The sequence below is a fragment of the Suncus etruscus genome, chromosome 14, assembly GCF_024139225.1.
Source record: "Suncus etruscus isolate mSunEtr1 chromosome 14, mSunEtr1.pri.cur, whole genome shotgun sequence".
Classification (NCBI taxonomy): domain Eukaryota; kingdom Metazoa; phylum Chordata; class Mammalia; order Eulipotyphla; family Soricidae; genus Suncus; species Suncus etruscus.
This window is the reverse complement of record NC_064861.1, coordinates 47,506,551-47,532,589: the sequence shown is the minus strand read 5'-3', so window position 1 is coordinate 47,532,589 and position 26,039 is coordinate 47,506,551. Positions and strand designations below refer to the sequence as shown.

The 26,039-nt window shown below is 36.0% G+C and overlaps 1 protein-coding gene and 1 pseudogene across 3 annotated transcripts in view; one reads left to right on the top strand and one right to left on the bottom strand.

Annotated features, from left to right (window-relative positions):
- Positions 1-26,039, bottom strand: part of CHD9 (chromodomain helicase DNA binding protein 9) — a 244,561-nt gene that overhangs the window by 46,148 nt on the left and 172,374 nt on the right. For all 3 annotated transcript variants that reach the window (XM_049786049.1, XM_049786050.1, XM_049786051.1), the window contains 8 exons: positions 23,637-23,832; positions 20,001-20,168; positions 18,346-18,525; positions 12,389-12,499; positions 9,953-10,149; positions 9,237-9,436; positions 3,457-3,616; positions 2,742-2,831 (listed from right to left, as the gene is read on the bottom strand). In XM_049786049.1, the coding sequence (XP_049642006.1) occupies positions 2,742-2,831; positions 3,457-3,616; positions 9,237-9,436; positions 9,953-10,149; positions 12,389-12,499; positions 18,346-18,525; positions 20,001-20,168; positions 23,637-23,832 (1,302 nt within the window). The remainder of the gene's footprint in view (positions 1-2,741; positions 2,832-3,456; positions 3,617-9,236; positions 9,437-9,952; positions 10,150-12,388; positions 12,500-18,345; positions 18,526-20,000; positions 20,169-23,636; positions 23,833-26,039) is intronic.
- On the top strand, positions 6,298-6,449 carry LOC126028914 (uncharacterized; annotated as a pseudogene).

Sequence of the window (26,039 nt, the reverse complement as noted above, 5' to 3'; positions counted from 1 at the left end):
AGCACCTGGAATATATTTAAGTACTATGGCTTGATTTTGGCTTTAGAAAAATCATGTTAGATGCCAGAGAGGTAAAAGTTGAGGTTGAGAGACTAAATAAGCTAAAGTCCAAATATAAGATAATAGTGGTTTGGACTAGGAAGTTAGCAAAAAATATATATATAATGAAAAGGGTTCAGATTTTGCATATGCTTAAGAGCTTTTCTCACAAGGTTTAAGGGGGAAGAGAAGAAACAAGAATAACACCACTGACTGGGAATGCAGAACAATTGCCTTGATTCCTGACATCAGAAAATTTTGAGAACCAGGGAAATTTTAATGTATCAACTGGATTTTTTGGGGCACACCCTGTGGCGCTCAGGTGTTACTCCTAGCAGGCTCGGGGGTCCATATGGGATGCTGGGATTCAAACCGAGGTTCATTTTGTGTTGGCTGCATGCAAGACAAAGCTCTACTCCTGTGCTATCACTCTGGCCCCATCAAGTGTATTTTTAGAGCTTAGAGCTCAGAGAGGTCTAGAATAAATATGTAAATTTAGGAATAATTTACTTATAGATCATATTTGGTATGACAAGACAATATTAACTCACTGAAGGGGAAGATGTGAAAAGAGAGCTGTGTCAGGTAGACATGGGGAATGAATGCCAATATAAGATAGAATTTTAGGAAGGAGAAAGAAAATAAATTTATAGAACTGATCACACTATAGGTCATTAATGGTGGCTTTAAAAACCATATTCAGTAGGGTATTATTAGGGAAGAAAGATGAACTGGAATAGATTGGAGAGAAAATATATGACAAAGTAGAGAGAGGAATCAGGGGAAAGCTCAAGTGAATGGAGTCCCTGGCACCACATTGCTTGTTGGACCCTGGTAGCTTCTGAGCACTAATGGCTAGCTAGTGGCAGGCTTGTGTTCTGCTATGAGTGGTCCCTGGCATCCTCCACTACCCCAAAACACTGCTGGGTGACAGTTAACAGACAATGATTTAAAAAGGCAGAAAGATGGAGTAGTAGGACAGACATTATAGGAGCTTCTTCCTTAAAAAAAAAAAAAAAAGTGAATAGTAAGGGCATAAATCATACCAGTATAATTCAATAAAGAAAATTTAAAAATGCTTCAGGAAAGAGAAAAAGTCCTTAAAAGTTAAAAGAGGGGGCCAGGGAAATAACTCAAAGGAAGGCTGTGAAAGCTTTGCATGCAGGAAGAGTCCTGGATTTAATTCAGTACTTGACACAATATTGTTCTCACTGACCACCTCTAGGTAACCTTAAAAAACAAAGTCAGAGAAGGACTGCTCTAGGAAAAGGGAACATGTCTAATTTTTAACCCAAGGAAAGAACAGCTATGCAATATGTGGGCAGAAATGAAAAAGGTAGCATTGGACTGCCAGCTCAGTAGCTAGGAGTAGGCAGGCCCCAGAGTCCCAGAGCACCACAGCTGGAAGGGACCCCAACCCCCAAATAAAAGGAATTTATTAAATATAAAATTACTGGAAGCTGATGGTAGGGTGGGAAGATGATTTGCACAGAGAGGGTGGAATGGTTCTTTCAAGAGTAGGTAAGCAAAATTTACCAGTTACCAGGGTTAAACAGCTCGTGTTTAATCTCACTTGAGGACAATGCTCATAATTTGAAGTGCCTTGGTATAGCAGGATTTGCTTGATTTTCTCCAGCAATGTTCAACTGTTTGGGAGTAAGCAAGAAGTAAATAGAAAAGAGAGAAAGAAAGGCAAAGGACTTCAATTAGTGTGACAACTATAGGGATATAAAGAATACAGACTGAATAATGAGGCAAGTGGAAACACAAATGCAGTGACTCCAGTAAGGTATAGTATTTTGGGGAGCAGTATGCTCATGTTAGAGATCCAAGTTAAGTAAGCTGGAAGGAGGGCTGAAGTTCAGATTTCAGTGGTACTGATGATAGCAAGTTTAATACACAATTATAGAGGAGAGAAATAAAAAGATCATGGAAGATAAAGGACAGGAACTGAGAGATCAGGCAGGGTGTTGGATGGTCACATGTAGACACAAAAGGAAAGATACAAAAAACTAGAAAATAACAAAACCCAAATAAAACAAACAAAAAACAGGTAAGCTTTAGATCTGGAGCCAGGAAATTCTTGTTCCTTTTTGTTTCTGAGTTAATTTCTGTTTGATGGTGTACACCTACTTTTAACTCACAAAACAGGGGTATGAAGACTGAGAGGTTTTAAAAAACTGGCTACAGACAGTGGGGCTGAGAAGAATAAGAATTAGTTAATTAATTTAATGCTAGTATGCATTAAAACATTCATCATACTGCAAGCTAATTAATAGGTTTGTCTGTTTACTTCTCATTGAAGCCAAATTTTCCTTTAGGCTGAGGACTGTATTGTTTTTGTATCATTTAGAGTTTCACAGCACCTATATGAGAGTTCAAGAATATTTTGGCAGGAATGACTGAATAAATTATTTGTATGCAATTTGGTAACATCTAATAATCACTGTTTATTATTGCTATCATTATCTATACTTGTTAGTGACAGAATTAGAGATGAGATTAACATAAGAATGCAACATTTGGCACAGAATTACTCTTAAATTAATTATTAATAATTTAATTATTCTTTAATTTGTGTAGATTTTATTTCTTGTGAATTTCACAGAATAAAGAACCACTTAATACACAATTTTTCTGAAATTGTATTTTTCCTCTATAATGCTACTGAAATATAAACACTAACATGCCTCTTAATTTACCTTGCATCAACTCCATCAAATACTTTCTGCCATTCATTTCCAATAACTTCTTGCTTTAGATAATACAGCATTCTTACACGAAGCAAAACCCTAAAAGTCAGGGAGAGCAAAAGACATAAAAAAAAGTTTCTGTCATTACAAAAACCCTGGAAGTTAAATATATAATATTATTATATTATCTATATTAATATATATAATATATAATAATATGTATATAGGATTTTATAATGCCATTTATTTCTGATTAGACAAATCTATGTGTAATTATATATATACACATATAAATAGGTTTCTGAGAAATCCAAGTAAAATAAAGTATCTTTTGAAGGTCAGTTTTATTTCTCTCTGTTGACATTCAAAGTAACAGAGCAGTACCATAATTTGTTGAAGGTTAAATATCCTGTAGACTAAAATTAGGTGGGCCAGAGTATTAGTAGAGTGGGTAAGGTGCTTTCCTATATTTGGTCCTCAGTACCTCATATGGCGACCCCAGCACATTAGGAGTGAGCCCTGAGCACTACCAGTCATGACTCAAAATCAAACCCTCCCCCCAAAAAATCCAAGCCAAAATAAAAAAACTCAAACTCCACTCCCCCAAAAAGAGTAAGATTAGGCCTAGTCCTAGACCACACTGTCACCACTCAAAATCAGCATGCTTTGATAATAGTAATTTAAAAAGAAAATCAATTTCTGTTTAAAATACCCTACTACTTACTTGTTGCAGTGGTGTTTTATATGTTTTTTGTAGCCCTCATCTTGAAGTAACTGCTCAGGATTATATTTCCGAAGCCATTCTGCTTTCTGTATATCAAATGAACTTGTTTGAGTCTTTACTTTCTTCCCTTTTCGACCTCGAGGTACAGGTGCGGATAAACCTGTCAAAATGTGAACACGTGAACCCAACAATGAACAATTTTGTAGCCATGGTACAATAAAACAATAAAAAAATGTGGACATGTGAAATCAGTGATAATGTGTATGAAGAGCTACAATTTAAAACATTCAGTACAAGCTATTCCTGGAGACATTCAAGTCTGTATAGATTATAAAGAAATGTTTAAAATATTGTTTTTTGTTTGTTTGGGGGCCACTATGACAATGCTTGAAAGAATTTATGTTGGCGTAAGGGATTCGAAATGTGGTCAGCCTCATGCAAGGCAAGCACCTTGCCCCCAAACAATCTGTCCAGTTTTGATCTTTAAAATATTAGTGTCAAAATACTGAATTAATCTCATAATGAGTAAACATGAATTTTCCATCCATTTATCAATACACTTTCCCCCAAATAGCCAAAGATCAATGATTTCGATTAAAGTAAATCATTCTAATCTTTTTAGGGTGTGTGTGTATGTGTGTGTGTAAATCATCCTAATGATTTTAGTGTGTGTCCTTCCTTTGACATTCTCAACTTTTCCAAAAGAGACAAGTTCATTTTATTAGACATTTTTGTTATAAAATACTTTACAAATATAAAAAAGTATTTTCAATCTTGACATATTAAAGATTTACTCATTAAAATGTGAAATAACTTCTCCAATCAACTTTCATCCTGGTTACATTTTAATAATATATTTAGAGGATTTTAACCTCTCTAAACAAAGCCCTGTTCTTTACTATCTATTGTTTTTCTTTGGGGCCACACCCAGTGACGCTCAGGGGTTATGCCTGGCTTGGGGAACCATATAGGACACCAGGGGACCGAACTGTGGTTCATCCTAAGTTAGCTGCACGCAAGGCAAATGCCCTTGAGCTACTGCTCTGGCCCCATTTACTATCTATTTTAAATCACAAATTCCTGAAACTTTTAGGCAATCTCTAAAGCAAAAGAATGGGTAACTTTGCCATTGCTGCCAAAGAAAGATACAGTTCTTTCTAGTTGGTTTAATATATTCGTTTCTAATTTCCAAAATTCTGCTGGAGATTTAGGCATGGTTTTTAAATTATATGATTCAATGTATATAAAAATATGCAGAATAGGAGCCGGAGAGATAGCATTTGCCTTGCATGCAGAAGGGTGATGGTTTGAATCCCGACATCTCATATGGTCCCCCAGCCTGCCAGGAGTGATTTCTGAGCGTAGAGAGCCAGGAGAAAGCCCTGAGTGCTGCTGGGTGTGACCCAAAAACAAACAAAAATACAAAAAACAAAAACAAAAACAGGAATAAAATGAGACACCACCTTTATCCAAATACAGCAATGATCATTTCAAAGTCAATTTTGTTTCATTTATACTCAGTTTACTTAACAGTCTCCCAAATTATTTTGTAATAAATTTGACATTATTTCATTAATATCTAAGTACTTATAGCAATGTATAAAAGATAATGCATATTTAATGCATTATTTAATTTAATTATTTAATGCATGTAATGCAGACTTACAAATTATCTAATCAAGATGATTCAAGAAAAATCCCCCTGGTGGCTGGAGAGAGTACAGCAGGTAGGGCACTTGCTTAGCAATCCAAGGACCTGTATTCGATCTCCAGCACCCCATTATGTATGGTTCCCTGTGCCTTTTTAGGAGTGATCCCTGGGCAAAGCCAGGAGTAAGCCCTGAGCACAGCTGAGTATAGCTCCAAAACAAAAACAAAAGAGTAATCCTTTTGAGGTGTTTGTTTCCAGTCAGGATCAAAATAAGGCCCAAATTCTATAATTTCTTGTTTCTTTCTTTATTGGAAGGACTTTGGGGCCAAGTCCGGTGGGTAGTGCATAAGGCTGCTTCCATGAGTGCTCAGTGGACTATTCAATGTTGAGCCAGGGTCAGTCACATGCAAGGCAAGCACTTTAACCCTTGTACTAGCTCTCTGGCTCTTTCTTCTTTTTCTCCTGGATTCCCTTATTCAATCTAGACTGCAACAATCAGAAAGGCAGAGAGCACAAGGTCTTTTTTCTTCCATCTGTAGTGTAAACCTTGGTAGCAGGTCTGTTAAATAGGTGCTTTCTTTCTTCTCTTTCTTGGTGGCACTAGAAAAAGCATACAGTAGGGCTGCCAGACTCAGAAACACAGAGCTGCCAGAATCATTCTCAGCACACACAGGACATAGGGGATATGAACTCATGATCAATATATTTGCAAGATTGTAAATCAAGAGTTTTTTGTTTGTGGTCACACCTGTAGTGCTCAGTTTATTCCTAGCTGTCTTCATGGGTCACTTCATGGGATGTGTAGTTGTAGTGTCTAATCTCTGTTAAGATACAGTATCATTTTAATCTTGCTACTACTATATTATTTTCATTGTTGGGGGCTCTTTGAGATTTTGGCCTCTACTCACTAGATACCAGTAATTCCTGATAACCTGGCTGGAAGTGATTAAAATACAAAATTATGTTCAGTTAAAATGAGTAAATTTTGGGGCCGGAGAGATAGCACAGCGGTAGGGCTTTTTCCTTGCATGCAGCCGATCTGGGAGGACAGTGGTTCAAATCCCAGCATCCTATATGGTCCCCCGTGCCTGCCAGGGGCAATTTCTGAGTGCAGAGCCAGGAATAACCCCTGAGCACCACCGGATGTGACCCCAAAACTAATAAATAATTAAAACAATTAAATTTTTTTTATCACTTCTCGACCTTTTGGCTAAGATCAAGTGTAGTATCTGTTCCTATCACTTTAAAATGAGTACATTTTATGTAGCTTCTCCATTTTCTTAGATTTCACTATTTGTATAAGATCTAGGTCTTGTATAAGAATCTGGGCCCAGAAGATTTTATTAAGATTAATGCTTGGGGCCGGTGAGGTGGCGCGAGAGGTAAGGTGTCTGCCTTGCAAGCGCTAGCCAAGGAAGGACCGCAGTTCGATTCCCCGGTGTCCCATATGGTTCCCTCAAGCCAGAGGCAATTTCTGAGCGCTTAGCCAGGAGTAACCCCTGAGCATCAAAGGGGTGTGGCCCCAAAACAAAAAAAACAAAAAAAGATTAATGTTATAATAATTTTTCTCTTTATTAACAAATAAATGAGGTTTTAATAAATGGTTCAACTGGTATGTGAATCTTCCAATTTAACCAGAGGTTTAACTTTACCCACTATTTTTTGTTATTTTGGAGCTGAACAAGTTAGTATGTAAATTACTCTCTGTGAAGTGCTTTGGGATCACTTCTAGCAGTGCTTGGGGATATGTGATACTGGCAATCAAACCTTAGGCACTAGCCTTCAAGCTCTATGCTCCAAGCTTTGAGTCATTTACTTAGCCCTCACTGCCTCCTAAGATTAAGCTCCAATGACAACTTGGACGTAAAATAGCCATCTTTAATATCTTAAATTTAGTAATATTCATGGCAACAACCACAATATGTAATTATTTGATTAAATTATCTATTGCTATTATGTCTATTTGGCCTATTTGCTCAGGGATCCAATTTATCTTGCTGCTTCTTGTATTGCTAGTACCTTGATGAGAAACACATAGGTATTTTACAGGTATTTGCTAATTAAATAGAACAAAATTGTAATATGTTTAGTAATCCTTTATTTTTATAGAGAATTAAATACTTTAACCATAATTACTCTACGCAGAAAAGAACATTCAATTAGTAAGGCGATGGAGATATAAAATGCTAGTCTGAAAGAACTGTAACTTACAGCCCAAAGGAAAAGCAAATTTAAGCTACTTTTTTTTGTTTGTTTTCAGGCCACACCTGGTGATGCTAAGGGGTTACTCCTGGCTATGCGCTCAGGAATCGCTCCTGGCTTGGGGGCCAAATGAGATGCCGGGGGCGGTCTGTCCTAGGTAGCTCAAGTAAGGCAAATGCCCTACCGCTAGCGCCACCACTATGGCACCAAATTTAAGTTACTTTTAACAATAAGAACTTTTTATCAATGTTTCTCAAAATAAGTATAATTCCTGAGGCACTTGTTAAATACTGTTTTGAGTCAATAAATATGGAGGCAAATGATCTTGCCTTTCTGAGAAGCAACAAGGAGATGCTATTAATCTGTGAACCATAAACCAGGTATAAGAAATTATAAGCTATAATTTCTTTTTTTTTTCAGCTACCACACCTAGTGACACTCAGGGGTTACTCCTGGCTATGTGCTCAGAAATTGCTCCAGGCTTGGGGACCATATGGGATGCTGGGGGATCAAACCGCGGTCTTTCCTAGGCTACATGCAAGGTAGAGGCTTTATGGCTTGTGCCACCGCTCCAGCCTCTATAATTTCATTTCTAAATATTTACTCTAGTAAAGTATTTTTTCATATGAAATAATGTACAAAAACCTTACAGAGGGGCCGGAGAGATAGCATGGAGGTAAGGCGTTTGCCTTTCATGCAGGAGGTCATCAGTTCGAATCCCGGCGTCCCATATGGTCCCCCGTGCCTGCCAGGAGCAATTTCTGAGCATGGAGCCAGGAATGACCCCTGAGCACTGCCGGGTGTGACCCAAAAACCACAAAAAAAAAAAAACAAAAAAAAAAAAACTTACAGAAACTTGTTTTCAGGTGATTGACAACTTCCTGAATATCCATTAATAAATTATGATATTCATACTATGGACTATGACAAAAGTAGTAGTCCATAGACAACATAGTAGAAGTCCCAAAGACCTTTCTGATATACAGCTGAACTAAAACTTATAAAACAATACATATTTTAAGAATCTAATACCAACAATAGCTAAAGTGTGAAAAAGTTTCAGCAGGACCAGGAGAATGACTTGGGTTGGACAGACTGGTATGCCTGGAACCCAGAGTCAGTATTATGCCAATAAACTTCTGGGGTGAGGCCTTTTTGTAATCAGGTCAAGGATTTTTTTCCATTTTCCCCATTTTTCTGAACCTATGCAAACAACGGCGATTGCCACTATCACACCTTTACTATATTTTTTTACTCTTATCCTTTAAGGAGAAAAAATACAACTTACTGAACTTAAAAACAAATAACTGTAGTAGAATGCCTGTCTCGAATACAGGCAGGGGATGGGAAGGGGGAAGGGGGTAATGTTACACTGGTGAAGGGGGGGTGTTCTGGTTATGACTAACCCAACTATGATCATATTACTTAAATAAAAATATATTTAAAAAAATTAAAAAAATAATACATATTTGATAATAGTATTAAAAACCCCACCAAACTAAAAACACTGACTTTGTTTGCATACCCAGTGGTGATTAGGGCTTCTTTCAGGCTCTGTGTTCAAGGATCACTCTTAGAGGTGTTTAGGGGAACACAGGTACCACCAGAGATTGAAATGGTACAAGGCAAGTATCTTACTTCATTTTTATCTCATTTTACCTCATATTTATCTTTCCAGTCCCCCAAATAGGGTACTATCTGAGAAGCCAGAAAGTTAGCATAGGGATTAAAGTGCTAACCTTGCATCTGGCCAATCCCAATTCAAATCTTAGCAATATATGGTCCTCCTAAGCACTGTAGGTAGTGACTCTCAAACAGAACTGGAGAGCAGCCCCAAACACCATTTATTGTGGCTACAAATACTGTCCCCATCATGAAGTGGTGCTTCCAAAATATCCCAAATAAGGAAACAAAATAACGTCCTTACCTAGATGGTTTTGTAGCTCTCGTGTCTGCCCATCTTCAGTTGGAGTGATAAGATCCCATATAAAGCCTTTAATTTTCTCATCTCCTCGGTAATGAACAAGGCAATATGCTAAGAGGGCACGGCAAATTATCTCGACATCATGCTCATTTAGTTGCCTTTTAAAACGGCCATGAGAGAGAATCTCTCTCCATCGGCCCCACCTGGTTAAAAAAGGTATAGTTAAAATAATATTGAGTCACATTCTAGAGGAAAACTTAATTCATTCTTGGATTAAAAGATCTGGTAACTGCAAAAACTTGTCACTAATGAATGTCTAATAACCCCCTATGATTAAAATGTAGAATCATGGTATAAGATTTCTATTAAATTTTATTCAACAATGGAAACCACCAATATCCAACAAGTTACAGCAATAAGGGTGTGACTTCAATTATAACATTTATAATCAAGTAATATAAGGGTGGGTCAGAGATGAGTTCCTGCCTTGCATGTATGAGATCCTCAGCATGACCAAAAAACTCAAACCCCCCCCCAAAAAAACCCAATAAAGCTTAAGGTTATCCCATTGTTTTGCGATTGAATATATGGTAAACATAACAAGGTACAGAAAAAAAAGTGTACTGAATCCAACAAGTACAAAAATGTACTAAAAGACAGTATGATTTCTTAACTTTACATACGAGATCACTAATAAAGGTCAAAATCCTTTTCCTTACCCATAGACTAGCAGGTTTTTCTCTACTCGAAAGCATTCAGTTCTACCATAGCCGTTGGAGCGGTCACAGGGTCTCCTGAGTTTGGGCTTTTCTTCACCTTCACTCTCTGGTTCAGATAACTCTGCCAACTCATCTTTTGTGGCACTGAAGGGTCTGGTTTGCTTCCTAATTCTTGGTGTGTCAATAACCAAACTGTTCTATAAAAGTTAACAGATGTTATTTGAAGGTCCCTTGACTGTTTTGCCCAAAACAAGGTTTTTTATTTTCACAAAGAAACCCAGAAATAAAGAAATTACTACCAACCCACCAAATTATTTTATGCTTGAAAATATATTACCATTTACATATAATTTGATTCTAGGCTATCAAAATTAATTTATATTTGGATTTATTAATATAAAAATAGTACCTCTGTAGTAATTATATGTTAACTGAATTTATGTATATCTATAATTTTAGTAAAAGTGAATTTACTCATAACAGGTTTTTCTTTTTAATTCTACATTTTACTTTAAGAATTGTGCTTCATAAAACTGTCACTGTTTTGGTTTCAAACATACATATTTAAGCACCACATTACCCGCCAGTGTCCACTCACTTCCCACCTCTGTCCCAGTGTCATCACCCCATCTACCCTTCTTCCCTGTGGTAACCTTTCTATTGAAAATCAGTTCTCAGATTGTTTCGTCTGCGCATCTACTATTCCCATGATGTTTCTTTATATCTCACATGGGAGATCATTCTGTGTCTGTCCTCCTTCTGGCTAACTTCACTCTGCACGATATCTCCAGATTCATATCTGGAAGTAAATTATATATCATCATTTTAATAGCCGAGTAGTATTTCACTGTGTGTATATATATACATATATATATATATGTATATATAAAATAGACACCGTAGTATCTTTAACCAGTCATCTGTGTTCAGTTTATGTTCAACAATAAGAACAATTTCATTTGTTCTAGACCTGGGGTCTCAAACTCGCGGCCAAGGGCCGCAAACAGCCCTCCTTACAACATTTTGTGGCCCTGCCCTAGAAGAATCTTTTTTTGTTTTGTTTTGTTTTGTTTTGTTTAGGTCATACCCCTCAATGTTCAAGGCTTACTACTGACTTTGCACTCAAGGATCACCCCGACTTTGCCCCAAGGTAAATTGAGTTTGAGACCCCTGTTCTAGACACCTAAGTTGACATGCTTTTTATCTTTATTGAGGAATTTAATTAAATTAAGCAATATGTAACTGGTTGTGGAAATAAGACCACTCTCTACCAATAGGGAATCAAGAGTTTTAAAGATCAGATGAACATGTAAGTAAAAAAATACTATTCAAGAATAAATATTTCACAACAAAATATATATAAATGAAGTCAGAGAAAGCTTCATGTAGTATACTGGAGAGAAAGTCAGAGAATTACCTAATAGGTATCTAAAGAAATTTTAAGCAGATACATGTATCCAGGCATTTATAAACAGATGAAAGAGCCAGGGGTGAGCTGTGCCATTAGAAATGTAGGTTCAGGGCCCGGAGAGATTGCACAGCAGCGTTTGCCTTGCAAGCAGCCAATCCAGGACCAAAGGTGATTGGTTCAAATCCCGGTGTCCCATATAGTCCCCCGTGCCTGCCAGGAGCTATTTCTGAGCAGACAGCCAGGAGTAACCCCTGAGCACCACCAGGTATGCCCCCCCCCAAAAAAAACCAAAACAAAACAAAAAGAAATGTAGATTCAACTTGGGTCATGAATTACTTTGTTTTACCTCATACTTCTGCATTTTTTCTAAAAATTGAGAAAAAAAAAAGAGGGGATACGGGGCTCAGGGACCAAGTAATCTCAAGTGCATTGGTGGAGAAAAAAAAAAAAAGGTCAGATCTAAATACCCAAGCCAAAGTCAATGACAATAGAATCAAGAGACCCAAACAATCTAAACTTAAAATGGGCCTGTTACACTGGAGGTCACTGGGAGGTCAGGGGGCTAAAAGTGGAGGTACAGGATGCACACTGGAAATTTTGGTGGAAGGAGGCCAACACTGGTGGTGGGAATAGCCCTAATTAACTCTGTCTGATTTCCAATTATGAAGGACTCGTAATTCACAATGGTCGCCATTATATATATATATAGGTTCAAGTACAAGAGCAGGAGAGAACTAATGGCTAGAGGAAGCAAAGACTAGACTATGAAGGTCCTATGATGCCACAGTAAGTACACAGTGCATTGGATTTAAGGACATAAATTATTAACAATAAAATGTTTGCATAAATATAAATGAAGTATTCTAGTATATGTATAAATATAAAAAGTATCCCAATGTATACAACATGTGACCTGGATTTAATATACAACTATCCTAACAATAAAACAAGTTGTGTGTATGTGTGTGTAAGTATAAATAAAATATCCAACATAAACCTTTTTAAAAAGGAAAAGAAATACTTACTCTGCAACTGAGGGCATCAATATCTATTTCTGCCTTTTTAGCCCATTTCTGCCAGAAGTTGGGATCATCTAAAGAAATATCCGTTCGGTTTCCAGATGCCACAAAACTTGCCTGAAAATAATAATAGTTTAAAAAATGTAATGAACTATCATACAAAGACTTGTGCATGAATGTTTATAGTAGCTTTGTTTTGAAAGTTAGAAGGTGGAAGCAATCCAAATGTCCCTCACAGATGAATGGATAAACAAAATGTGGTGGATCCAGACAATGGAATGCTATTTTGCTGTAAAAAGAAAATCAAGTTCTGAGACATGCAACAACATGGAAGAATCTGGAAGACTTTATGCCAAGAGGAAAAAAGCTAGTCCCAATGTCTACATAGGACCATGTCTGCTTCAATTCCTACGGAATGTCCAACATAGGGAAATCTAGGAAGCAGACATTAGATTAAGGATATTCAGGGCTGAGGGCATGGGGGTGTGATAGAGATAGAAAGTAATTGCTAAATAATGTTGAGCTTTGTTTTCGCTTGAAAACAAGAAAATATATATTATGAAAACAACTGTGCTAATGATTAATCAGTGAATAAACTGATATTGAGTTGTACACCTAAAGAACATGAAGTACAAAAAGTTGTATTTTTATTTTTTATTTCTCTTTTTTTTTTTTTTTGGTTTTTGGGCCACACCCGGTGTTGCTCAGGGGTTACTCCTGGCTATCTGCTCAGAAATAGCTCCTGGCAGGCACGGGGACCATATGGGACACCGGGATTCGAACCAACCACCTTTGGTCCTGGATCGGCTGCTTGCAAGGCAAACGCCGCTGTGCTATCTCTCCGGGCCCATATTTTTATTTCTTTTGGGGTGGTCTATACCTGGTGGTGGTACTCCAGGGTTATTCCTGGCTCTACAATCACTCCCAGTAGGTCAGGGAACGATATGAGATGCCAGGATCAAACCTGGGTTAGACTTATATAAGGCAAGTGTACTTTTGTACTATTTGTACTTTATGTGTATGATATGTATTATATATACTATAAGTATAGGATATTTAAGACCTCTTTACTGTTGTTCAAGTCCAGTGCATAATAAATAAATTAAAAATGTAATGATATAAATTATTATTAAAAAAGTAATGAACTTAGAAGAAAAATCCATTAAATGTATTTGAAACTTTAAAGTTAACACAAGATCGAGTTTTAGAGAAGAGCTAAATAAGTTATTACTATTTAATTCAAACCTTTATACAGAATAAAGGTCAATCTTTTAGTCAAGATACTACATACAATGCATGACTATTAAGAATTAGATTAAAACAACTTTCAAGGGGCTGGAGTAATAGCACAGTGGGTAGGGTGCTTGCTTGCATGTGGCCAACCTGAATTTGATCCCTGGCATCTCCAGAGTCTGCCAGGAATAATCCCAGCACACAGAACCAGTAGTCTCCTGTGTGCTGCTGGGTGTGGCCCAAATCCCTACTATCCCCAAATTTTTTTCCACTTTTCTTGCTCCATACATACATTTTTTTTCTGACACAATCTACTTTAATTCATATTTTGAGAGATATCTCCTAATGATATATAAAACTTTTAGGAATAAAAAAAAAAAAGAGTCACTGCTCACCCTTAACCTGTTCATTTTGCTTACAAAGCAAAAGGTGCATTCATCTCAACTGTTAAAATCCTTAGATGCAGTGAAGATTCAAATGAAAAAAAATTTTCATAAAAATGCATTCTGAGAGCATAATGTAAAACTTCAATAACAGAATGCCGCAGGCATTTTAAAAGACAAAAATGGTTCTTCCTGAAGGCAGGCTTATTAGATAAAAGTAACAGACATAAATGCTTTATGAATTAATTATAATATGAATTAATTTATGAATTAATACTTCTTTTAAGCAAAGGGGTTAGGATTTGCATGTTTTACAAGTGTATAATCACAAGTTCAAATCCAAAATATACCACTCCAATTGTGATCCTGTACTCTAAGATCCCTGGTGTCACAAGTTCATTCTCACAACACTATAAACAGGTGTACAAAAACACCATTAAAAGGGGTGTGATCTCACAGCCACCAAGATTTTTTAGATACAGAGGTCTGATTTTACCATCCAAGACAAAGCAGAAGTCTTCCATACACCACGAAAGCATCAAGGGGAGAGTAAATGACCATGCAAGGAGTCTATAGTTAATTCCATGACAGTATACTTCAGGGGTGGAGAAACCCTATATCTCCTAGGCCAAGGGAATTCTCTCTATAATATCCCCAATAGTTACTGTGCCTATGCAGGGGGAAAAAGGAAAAAAAAAGCACAAAACAATCATTTTTCCACATATTTATTAATCAATTGATCGATTTTTTTTGACATCTTTATTTTGGTGTAGAGATTGAAGATGATATCTGTCAGAGACAGCCAGAGATCAAACTCTGATATGGAATTCAGCAGGACAAACCAGTCTGTGTGGCAAGAATGCATAACCTAAGGCACTGACTAGCCCAGAGCCCTAAGAAATACCAGTTTCCTATCAGGCATATATTCCAGGAAGCTTTGAGATATCTTAGAAGTTTTATTATCTTAAGGTGAAAATTGGTTCCTGTGTAAAGACAATATGTAAAGTTTAATTACAGGGATACACCCTGTTAAGACTGTCTGTAATGCTGGCTGTTCCATTTTGGTTCTTCTCCACCCCGTTTTAATCCTAATTAAAAGAGCCTGTACCCATCAATAAAGAGAGACCTTGATAAGACACTTTACTTGGTCTCCCTGTCTCTTCCTTTTCTCCATTCTCTTTACAGGCTGGATCCCCTCTATACACCCACGGAATAACGGAGTCCTGCAGGACGGGACAGATCTTTCTCTTTCTTTTTGCACTCGAACATGATTTGATTTCAGAACTGAGACTATTGTGTGGTGCGTGTCTTTATTGCTGTAGTACTCACTGGTTATTTAATTTGATAATTCTTTCTGTATTGTTGTGGTGTTTTAATTACCTTTTCCACATCCTCTCTCAAACTGAGGTTAAAAGCCTCTAGAAGGACTCTGCCCATTTTCAGCGTATTTGACTTTTTTTTTCTCTTATTTTGTACCCCAATCTATTGCTTTTCTTTCCTTCAAACAAAACCATATACCTCAATTTATCTAGCTCTGCCTCTAAAATAGAGGGGGAAACAACGGAGGGTTCCAGGACCAAACAGATATATGATCACTAATAGTAAGCCAGACAAAGAGAGGTCCACCTACTCTAGCAGCCCGGGGGGTGATGGTGGGGTATATGGAAAGGGAATTGGGATGGGGGGAGGACATATTTGGTAATGGGTATTCCCCTGATTCAATGTTAATATGTACCTAAAATACTACTGTGAAAGATATGTAAGCCATTATGAAAAAAAATTTGTTTTAATCAGAAACTTTCTTTGACTTACATGTATTATATTAATTATATGTTATGTTATGTTACTATATTATGTTATGTTAGTTTACCTCATTATGTTAATCAATTTTGTCTCTTGAATAAATTCTTACAATAAAAAAAAAAGGGGGGGTGTGATCTTCGGAACAAGCACTACAACCAGATAAGCAAGCATAATGGCCAGGATGCACAAGCACATGTGTGACCACTACAGCGATCACCAGATAGTGGTCCTCAACTATCAACAAATAGGTCAACCTCTAGTAGTCGTGTGTATTGTGAGCACCACAACTAAATAACTGCAAACCATGGCCCTGTAGGCAACTTTGTAGGCACTGGAACATCATAGAAGGGAAAAAGGAGTGGAGAAAAGGGCTGTAAAAAATTCCTTTTATGTTGCTCTAAAACAAATTTTTTTGAATCTTCTGAAAATAGTTAATTTTTTAAATTTGAAATGAATATAATAGGCAGAATACTGGTTTTAAAGACAGTGAGTCCTAACTGTGGATATGAATTTAAATGGCAAAGTGTTAAAATTAGACTGTATATGGGCCTAAATGGATAGTACAGAGGGTAGGGTGTTTGCCTTGCACATGGTCATCCAGGGTTTGATCCCCTGCATCCCATTTGGTCCCTGAGCCTACTAGGCATGATTCCTGAGCACAGTGCCAGGAATAAACTCTGGCCCAAAAACAAAACAACAACAAAAAATGAATCAGGCTGTGTTATCAGCCTGTCTTTGGAAGAAGAAAGGATAGGGAAATTTCACTCAACAGAGTGAAAAAACAGAGGACAATACAGTAGAGATTAATGTGCTCAAAAGACAAGAAAGGGAGGTATTCATAGGTATTAGAATAGATAAGAAACAGATTCTCCTCTGTAATAAGGAGCCCTGTTGTTATCTAAATTTAGGCTTATAAAACTCATTTTGTATTTCTAACATTTAGAACTATGACAAAAATTTTTATAGTTTTAAGACAAATGGGTTGGGTATTTCAAATCTCTGGTCTAGAGATGTGGGGCTGTTTTGGTCCCAGGGTGCTGGGGGCTATAGGGACAAGCCCAGCAGTATTCAGGGCCTCCAGGAATATCTCCAGTGGTTTTCATGAAAGGGTCATGACATTTGGGGTTTGAACAAAGCACTCTAAACATGCAAGGTCATCTGTCTCCATGTCATGGTTTTTGGTGGGAATGAAGGTTGGGGATTGAACCCAGAGCCCTCATACTGAAAGATGGGTGCTCTGTGCCTGGAGAGATAGTACAGTGGTTAAGTACACTTGCCTTACATTACTCAATTTTCTCCTTTACTTTCCCCCCAACAAAACTCCTTTTAATGTTCCAGTAAAGTACTATATGCAAAATACTAAATTCTTAAGTTTGTTGAATAAGCATAAAATAAAGAATTTTCATTTGAAGGCATATCATTATATTTGATACAGCACTTGGCACTAATTGCTGTTAAGTGTTTTACATAAATAATAAAGAAAAACTTCTGGCAAGCCAGGAGCGACTTCTGAGTGCATAGCCAGGAGTAACCCCTGAGCGTCAAACGGGTGTGGCCCAAAAACCAAAAAAAAAAAAAAAAAAAAAAAAAGAAAAACTTCCAGTTTAAAATTAGAGAGGGAGAGAGAAGGAAATGTAGAAAGCAAAGTAGAAAACCTATATGAATAAGTCCAGATGGAATTGATAATAGAAAAACTTTAGACAAAGGTAAGGCATAAACTATATTTCTGTTTTCAACAAATGGGGGTGAGGGGGGGAGAAGGAAAAAACAAGACAGTCTGTAAACTTAGAATCTTACTTTTAAGAATTTTCACTTTGCCCTTTCTAAATTAGGTCTAAATATTTAAAATAAAATTGGAAAAAAAATATATTAGACACACCAGTGCTCAGAGCTTACTCTTGGCTCTGTGCTCAGGGATCATTATTGGCAGGCTTGGAGGACCAGGTGAGGTGGCAAGGATTGAAGGTGGATTGGCTTTATACAAAGCAAATGCCCTACTCACCATATTATTGCTTCAGCCTTTCTTTCCTTTGCTTTAAAAGATCACATTACTCAATAAAAGATCACATTACTAAAATATGATTTAATCTCTTTACAATGTTACATATACTTTACTCAAATTTTGGTATATATATTTAACAGTATCGGCATTTAATTTTTTTCTTTTCTTTGGTTTTTGGGTCATACCCAGTGGTGCTCAGGGGTTATCCCTGGCAGGCAGGGACCATATGGGATGCCGGGATTCAAACCGGGGTCCATTCTGTGTTGGCTGCATGCAAGGCAAACAAACGCCTTACCACTGTACTATAGCTCCGGACCCTCTACATTTGATTTTATATGTTCTTCTTATATTTGTCCATTTCATTAGGACCAGGAGAATATAAATGAATGTTGACATGAGTTAAGAAAATAGGAAGGAAAAGTATTATCTACGTATTTTGGGGCTAAATCACTTTATTGAAAGTTAAGGTAGAAGCTCAACAAAAATATAGTAGAATAAGGGAACATTACTTGATGTACTTATAAAACAACATTCAATGTTACCTTGGCAAATGTTGACCCACGTCCTTCAGACTCAATAGTAATGGTTTTAGTGCGACGTAGTAAGATCTGATCAATGTCCTCCTCACAGAACTTTGAACCTTCATCTTCTTCTTCCATAATGGCACCATAGGCACCTCTTCGAAGCAGATCTTCTATTTCCTTTTTGGAAAGTTGCTGAATCTAAAAAAAAAAAAGGTCATTATTAAGTATTGGCAACAGCATACCCTCTAAAGTTCATAAAATGAGAATGCATTCTTAAATTATATAAAAAAAAAAAACCCCACAGAAGTTATGTTTTAATTGTATTGAGGAATGGGAATGGACAAACATAGGAAGAGAATTCTCTCAAGCAACACAAAAAAGTTATTGAGTACTTCTAACTAACAAAAAATAAGATATGCAGGCCAGGGAGATAGCTTACTGTAGTACATTATTTTGCATGTAGGAGGCTGGACTCAATCCCTGGCACCAAAGGAAATAATCCCTGAACGCTGAGCTGGGAGTAGTCTCCAGCACCAACAGGTGTAGCAACCAGAAAAAAGTTCCACTATTTGGCTAAATGGTCTGTTAATACATAACCAAATGAAGAATAGATTACTTCAGAAAGTTCTTTAGTATTATATTATGATTCCAATGAAGTCATAAGCAAAGATAAAAGACATCATTTCAAAAAAAATAATAAGGAAAAAAGAGGGGTTGGAGAGATAGTACAGCAGGCCAGACACATGCCTTGCACATGCCATACACATCTACATTTGATCCCCACCCATTTGGTTTCCCAAGTCCTGCCAGGAATGATTCCTCAGCATCAGCAGTGTAGCTCCAATATCAAAAACAAGATAAAAGTCAATCATAGTAGTCTGACATTAAAAATAAAACAAATAAAAACATAAAGTATTTACTGAAATAATTCAGAGAATCTAGAAATTTCTATTTTACCATGATAAAGATGTCTTAAAAGCAAATAAGGCTAAAAGATAGCACAGCATGAAAGCAGCATACTATAGAGGTTCACTTCACATCACTACAAAATCATCTGATCACTACTGAGAGCTTTACTGGGAGTAGCCCAGATAATTCCAAGAATTGCAGTTCCTATTCAGCATAGAAGCCTTGGGCCTATGCATTGGACTACTAGTCTGGTTTAGCCAAACTAGTGTTTTATAAAAATCCTATTCTTAGAAATATAAAAGAGAAAATATAAACATGTGTAAGAATATAAAAACAAAGAACATAAAAATAGGGTGCCAGAGAGATAGCTCAGCAGTAGGGCTTTTTGCCTTGCATGCAGCTGATTAAAGATGGACCCAGGTTTGATTCCCGGCATCTCATATGGTCCCCCTGCCAGGAGTGATTTCTGAGTGCTGAGCCAGGAATAACCCGATCACCACTGGGTGTGGCTCAAACCAAAACAAACTAAACCATAAAAATATAAAGTAAATATAAAAATATTTAAAATTTATATAAATATATTAAATATGTGAAAAATAAAGAAAAATGGTTTCAAAAGTATTAATTAAAACATAGCTCTATTCTGACACATGTCACATAAAACGAATTAACTGGTGTTCAGTAAAGACGAATGAAATATGCTGAGTATTAAATGCCAACAAAATTAAGATAAAAGCTCCATGTAAAAAGGAAAATATACATACACCACCAACACTGCCTTCTCGTCCACTCATGCTCTGTAACACAGCCTTATCTAAGCCCAGTTTCAGACTGGCTCGGTCAAACATTTCTCTCTCGTATGAGTTACGAGTTACTAGTCGGTAGACTTTAACTGCTTTATTCTGGCCAATTCTGTGGCAACGAGCTTGAGCCTATAAAAAATGAGAAGTCATAGATTCAATTTATTTTACAAAGTAACACACAAAAGCAAAATACAAAAGGCACTCAATAATGAATTACCTTAAGTTATTAAAATTAGACAAAAATTATTTTGAGGCACTCTTGCTACTAAATCAGAAGTAACTTTTGTGAGGAAATAAAGATAAAGCATGCTAAAAAAATCCAAACTCAATAGTAAGTTAAAATTTTTACCTCTTATTTTAGAGAAGTAACTCTATAAAGGATTATCATTTATTTAAAGGAGTGACAAATATAAAGATTATTTTTAGTTGTCATTTTAACAATCCTGATTTTTTTACATTTAAAATCTAACCTGAGTTAGAGAGAGAGCTTAATTGGCTGGAGTGTATGCTTTGCTCAATCTCTAGCACAACATAGTCCCTCAGGAACAAAAATCAAAACAAAAACAAAAAACCAAATAAACCAAAAAAACCCCACTTACCCAAATGCCTAAATTTTATATGTATTTTATTTAATTTTACAGGGAATTTTTACAGGAGATAAAAATTCAAGATAACCTAAATTTTATATAAACAGAACTAATTCTCCAAACATGTTAGATAATAGACATTAGAAATTTAAGTTTTATACTAACGAGTGCATGCTCCATATACGTAAGACCCAATGTTCAATGCCTGAACACATACACTTCATACTTTACTTGTTTGTCTGGATACTCTCTCTCAATAGTTTTTCTCCCAAACTATTAACTACAATCTCAATTATCTCCAGATGATTAAATAAATTTCAGCTCTAAAACTGATAAGATGACATTTGATGCTCTACCTCTTAACTTTTTTATTCTTTATTTTTCTTTTGGTAGAGGGACACATTATGGAATTTAGGGGACTACAATGGACTCAGTGCATAGGGGTGGCTTCTGGTGAAGAAAAGCATATGTCCAGACCCTTTCCCTGATCCTTCCTTAAGATCATTAGGTATCCCACATTTAATTTTTTTTTGTTTGTTTGTTTTTGGGCCACACCCAGCATTGCTCAGGGGTTACTCCTGGCTGTCTGCTCAGAAATAGCTCTTGGCAGGCACGGAGGACCATATGGGACACCGGGATTCGAACCAACCACCTTTGGTCCTGGATTGGCTGCTTGCAAGGCAATCGCCGCTGTGCTATCTCTCCGGGCCCATCCCACATTTAATTTGTGCCCTTTAGAAATCAGATTTCTGAATAAATAACTTTGTTTCAGGAAAAGTATAAAAAAGTCTGTCTCAACACTATACATCCAAAGCACAGATTCAACAACACTGAAAACATGAGATCTAAGCCACACAGCCAAATGTTATGATGTGCCTGCCAAGCTGCAGGCAGGGGATAGGAGAGGGGGTGGTTAATGGTGGTGGTGGGGGGGTTTGATGGAGAATGGGAATACTAGTGATAAGAGTTGATACTGGTGATAGATTAGTATTGAAATATTATATGCCTATAATTAAATTATCAATAACTTTGTAAACCATGGTTCTTTAATTAAATATTTAAAAATTAATTAAAAAAAAGAATGAAACAGAAAAAATGTTGTCTCATAGGACAAGATCCACATTAGCAGTAAAAAGGAAGAAAAAACTTAGAGAGAAAAGTTGGGGAATATAAATATGAGGCTAGCTACTTCCTCCTCATGTTCTATATGTCACTTTACTATTTATTTTAGACCAATTTTTACATATCACATGCAGTCTGGGAAGACAAATTTCCATTCCAAATGAAAAATATTGTTATTTGGGTTTAGCCTAAAAATTGAGAAACAATAGCTTTGAACTAAATGTAGCCAACTAAGTGAGAACCATCATTCCCAATGAGCAAAGACCATATGAAACTAGTGATTTAACTCTAATACAAAGAAACTCCTGGTATACTCAAAGAGTATACCAATGATCGAAATGATCACCAATGATCAAAAACTACTATTACAGGGGGCTAAAGTTATAGTACAGGGGTAGGGGGTTTGCCTTGCCTGTGGTGTTGTCAAGTTAAGTTTGTATCTCTAGCATCACCTCTGGTCCCCTGGAATGTACAGGAGTAAGCCCTGTACACAGTCCCAAAACAAAAACCAAACTGAAACAAAACTAAAATTATGGTATAAACAGAATTTATCTGGTCCATAATGTCTAAAATATTTACTAATTGGCATTTTACAAGAAGAATTTCCCTGTAATAATCATCTGTGTAGCCATCTCCAGAGTCCAGGGCAAAATTCATTATTTAATATAGACTATGAAGTTCAAAAATGACAAATTTAAGCTTTATCTTTTATTGGGGTTCTCTATAATTCTGGATTTCTAGCTAAGTGCTCGGGAGTAGCTCCCATTAGAGTAGCTCCCATTAGAGACCCATGCAGCACTAAGGACTGAATCCTGGCATCCACCAAGCAAAGCATGTGCTTCCAGCTTGTAGAGCTATCTCTCTCTGTCCCAATAAAACTTGTATTTCATTAAAAGTTTGATTATCGGGGCCGGAGAGATAGCATGGAGGTAAGGCGTTTGCCTTTCATGCAGGAGGTCATCGGTTCGAATCCCGGCGCCCCATATGGTCCCCTGTGCCTGCCAGGAGCAATTTCTGAGCCTGGAGCCAGGAATAACCCCTGAGCACTGCCAGGTGTGACCCAAAAACCAAAAAAAAAAAAAAAAAAAAAGTTTGATTATCAAAAATAATTTATATATGAGCTGGAGCAGTAGTACAGTGAGTAGTGTGCTTGCCTTGCATATAGACAACCTGGGTTCAATCCATGGCACGCACCCATATGGTCCCCAGAGCCCTGCCAGAAAAAGACCTTGAGCAGTGCTTGGTGTGGCCCAAAAATAAACAAAAATTACATTTGCTATTTTACCTTCTAAGGTAATATTAATCACATAAAATTAACAATAAAACCCGCACTTTTCTTACATTTTGTATTCTTTCCAAATCTTTCCTACATACAAATCAATTTGCAACTCTGATTATTTCTAATATTCTTATATTTCTACTAAGACCAAGTAAACATATCTATGGTCTACATACATAACCAACTTTCTATTGCATTTTATTAAAAGGCACATTGTATTAAGCTTCTGTTCTACTTGCTATACCTTATGATGATTGAGAAGATTGTGTACAATCAAATATTTATAAGGAAGTAAAATTTTGAAAATTTTATTACAAACTGTTCTTAAAGCTTATCTCTCTCTAAATTTACATAATTTGCTTTACCCAAGTACTATAATCAAGCAAATAAAGCCTTTTAAAAGTTAGTAAAATATAAGACTATTTTATTAGTTAATCAAATAAAACCTATTTAATTTTCACTGAATTAAATTAATTTCATTTACTCTATTTGGCACAGATATTTCTTAGGAAAATAAAAATATCAAGAAAAATATGAAAGATGTAGATTATCAAAAATAGTAATAGGAATTTTAAAATATTTATTTTTTTATTCAAGAAATTTATTTACCTGAAGGTCATTTTGAGGATTCCAATCAGAATCAAAAATTATACATGTATCAGCTGCAGTTAAGTTGATGCCCAACCCACCAGCTCGGGTACATAGAAGGAAAACAAATCGATCTGAATCAGGTTTACTAAATCTATCTATAGCAGCTTGTCGAAGATTCCCTCTGACTCTTCCATCAATTCGCTCATATAAATATCTATCAAACGAAATGCAATAAATTCACATAGATAAATATAAAGAAAATGAAGACAGTCTCTCAAAGTAAAGTCATTTCCCCTAAAATACTATGTTTTCTATAAATGTAAGAACAGCATAATTCCAACTAGTTTTTGTGGCTTTATAGTTTTCAAAGTTGATGCTAAGGAGGAAACCAAAGTAAAATAAAGCTACAACAGCTCTAGTTTTCTGGATATGCAAGTAAACTACTAGTAAAACAATACAATTTTCATAGATTGGAATAATAAAACATAATCTATAGAAACTATTTTACTGATCCTATTGTAAGACCTGCTTTTTGCAAGCAGAATCTTTCATAAAACTCCAAACACCTACAAGTATTTCTTTATATAAGTCATGTTGCTTTTTAAACTAATATACTTACTTATAAACTATAATCTATGAAGGGCAAACTAATATCCTAATTCTTTATAGTAAGACTGTCGAACAATTTTCAACTTTTTTTATTTTTTAAAATAGAAAATAACAAATGGCTAGACATCAATAAAAAGCAGAATACAAAAAAATTTAAAAAACTGAAAGAGGAATTCATGTGGTATTTGTCAAACAACTTTTTGGTTCAAGATATTTCTTCCCATATATAATTACTTACTACTCTGAGCAGCAGTTCTGCTGCTATCTCTAATCCCTTTGAAATGAGGTATGACTAAATAAAATTTACTTTAGACAAAAGAGAAATTTGAAGGTTTTTGTCTAATTTTGTAGCACACCTGGCAGTATTCAGAGTCTATTTCCAGCTCTGTGATGGGGGTCAGGAAGACCAGATAATGGTGGGGTTCAAACACAGGCCTCTCACATGCAAAGCATGAACTCAGCCTTTTGAGCTATAACTCTAGCCCAAAATCAGGTTTTCTATAAAATTTATCACAATAAAAATTGTCTTTCCATATACAATAATCTAATAAAGTTTTTAGTATAAGGAGACTTAGAGGGTCCGGAGAAATAGCACTGTGGTAGGGTGTTTGCTTTGCATGCAGCCGATTTAGGATGGACAGTAATTTGAATCCCGATATCCCATATGGTCCCCCGTGTGTGCCAGGAGCGAATGCAGAGCCAGGAGTAAGCCCTGAGGGCCACCAGGTGTGACCCAAAATCCAAAAAATTCAATAAATAAAAGGAGATTTAGATAAAGTCAAATAGTCATCTTAAGAAATACTGCAGTTTCAGCTTCTATTTCTAGGCTATGAAGTTGAACATAAGCATTTTTTGGATTGAAGCTAAAGGATAAGAATACTGATCCTAAAAATGGAAGTAAAAAATAAAAAGTGAAAATGAACATCATCATTGAAAGAAAAATTGGTAGAAATATTTACTTTTCATTTTGTTTTTGGGCCAGACCAGGCAACGATCAGGGGTTATGCCTGGCTCTGCATTCAGGAATTACTCCTGGCAGTGCTTGGGGGATCAGATGGGATGCCAAGAATGAAGCTGGGTCAGCAACTTGCAAGACAAACTCCCTATGTATTTTATTATTGCTCTGACCCAAAATATGTACTTTTACATAAAGGTTTAAATTCACTAAAATATATTCTACAGACAAATCTCCAGACTTTACTAAAAAAATGTTGGTATCTGATTGATCACTAATAATCTTATAAAATAACCTCTGTATATTATCCTACTCATCTACATACCAGATAATATTTTAACATAACTGCAATATCTTAAAACATAATATTTAAATATATATTGATGTATGTGCTATAAAGTAAAATTCCACATTATATAAGGCAAAAAAATTGTATGAACGTATTTTATTTATTTTTAAATATCTTTTATTTTGTCTTACTTTAACATTTACATTTAACATTGGCTTATAAGAGTGTGAATGTTTCTAAGTTTTAGGGGTACAACGCTAAGTTTTACCAGCATAAAAAACATTAAAATATATCCAAAAAAGGATCTTGATTCACTTTTCCCAACTCTAAGTATGGTTATAAACCTTATTCAAGTGTCATCATCACTAATGTGTACAAATCAAGCAATGTGTACCCAAATAAACAAATTCCCAATACCAATTTGAAAACTGATGGTATCAAGTACCAGTTTTCTTAATCTACATACTTAACCCAGCTTATTACTTCAACATCTGACACAAGCTCTTAAGTAATTTCTACCCATCGATTTAAATTTAGGAAAAGTAAAGAGCATGAGTTAATTTGGATT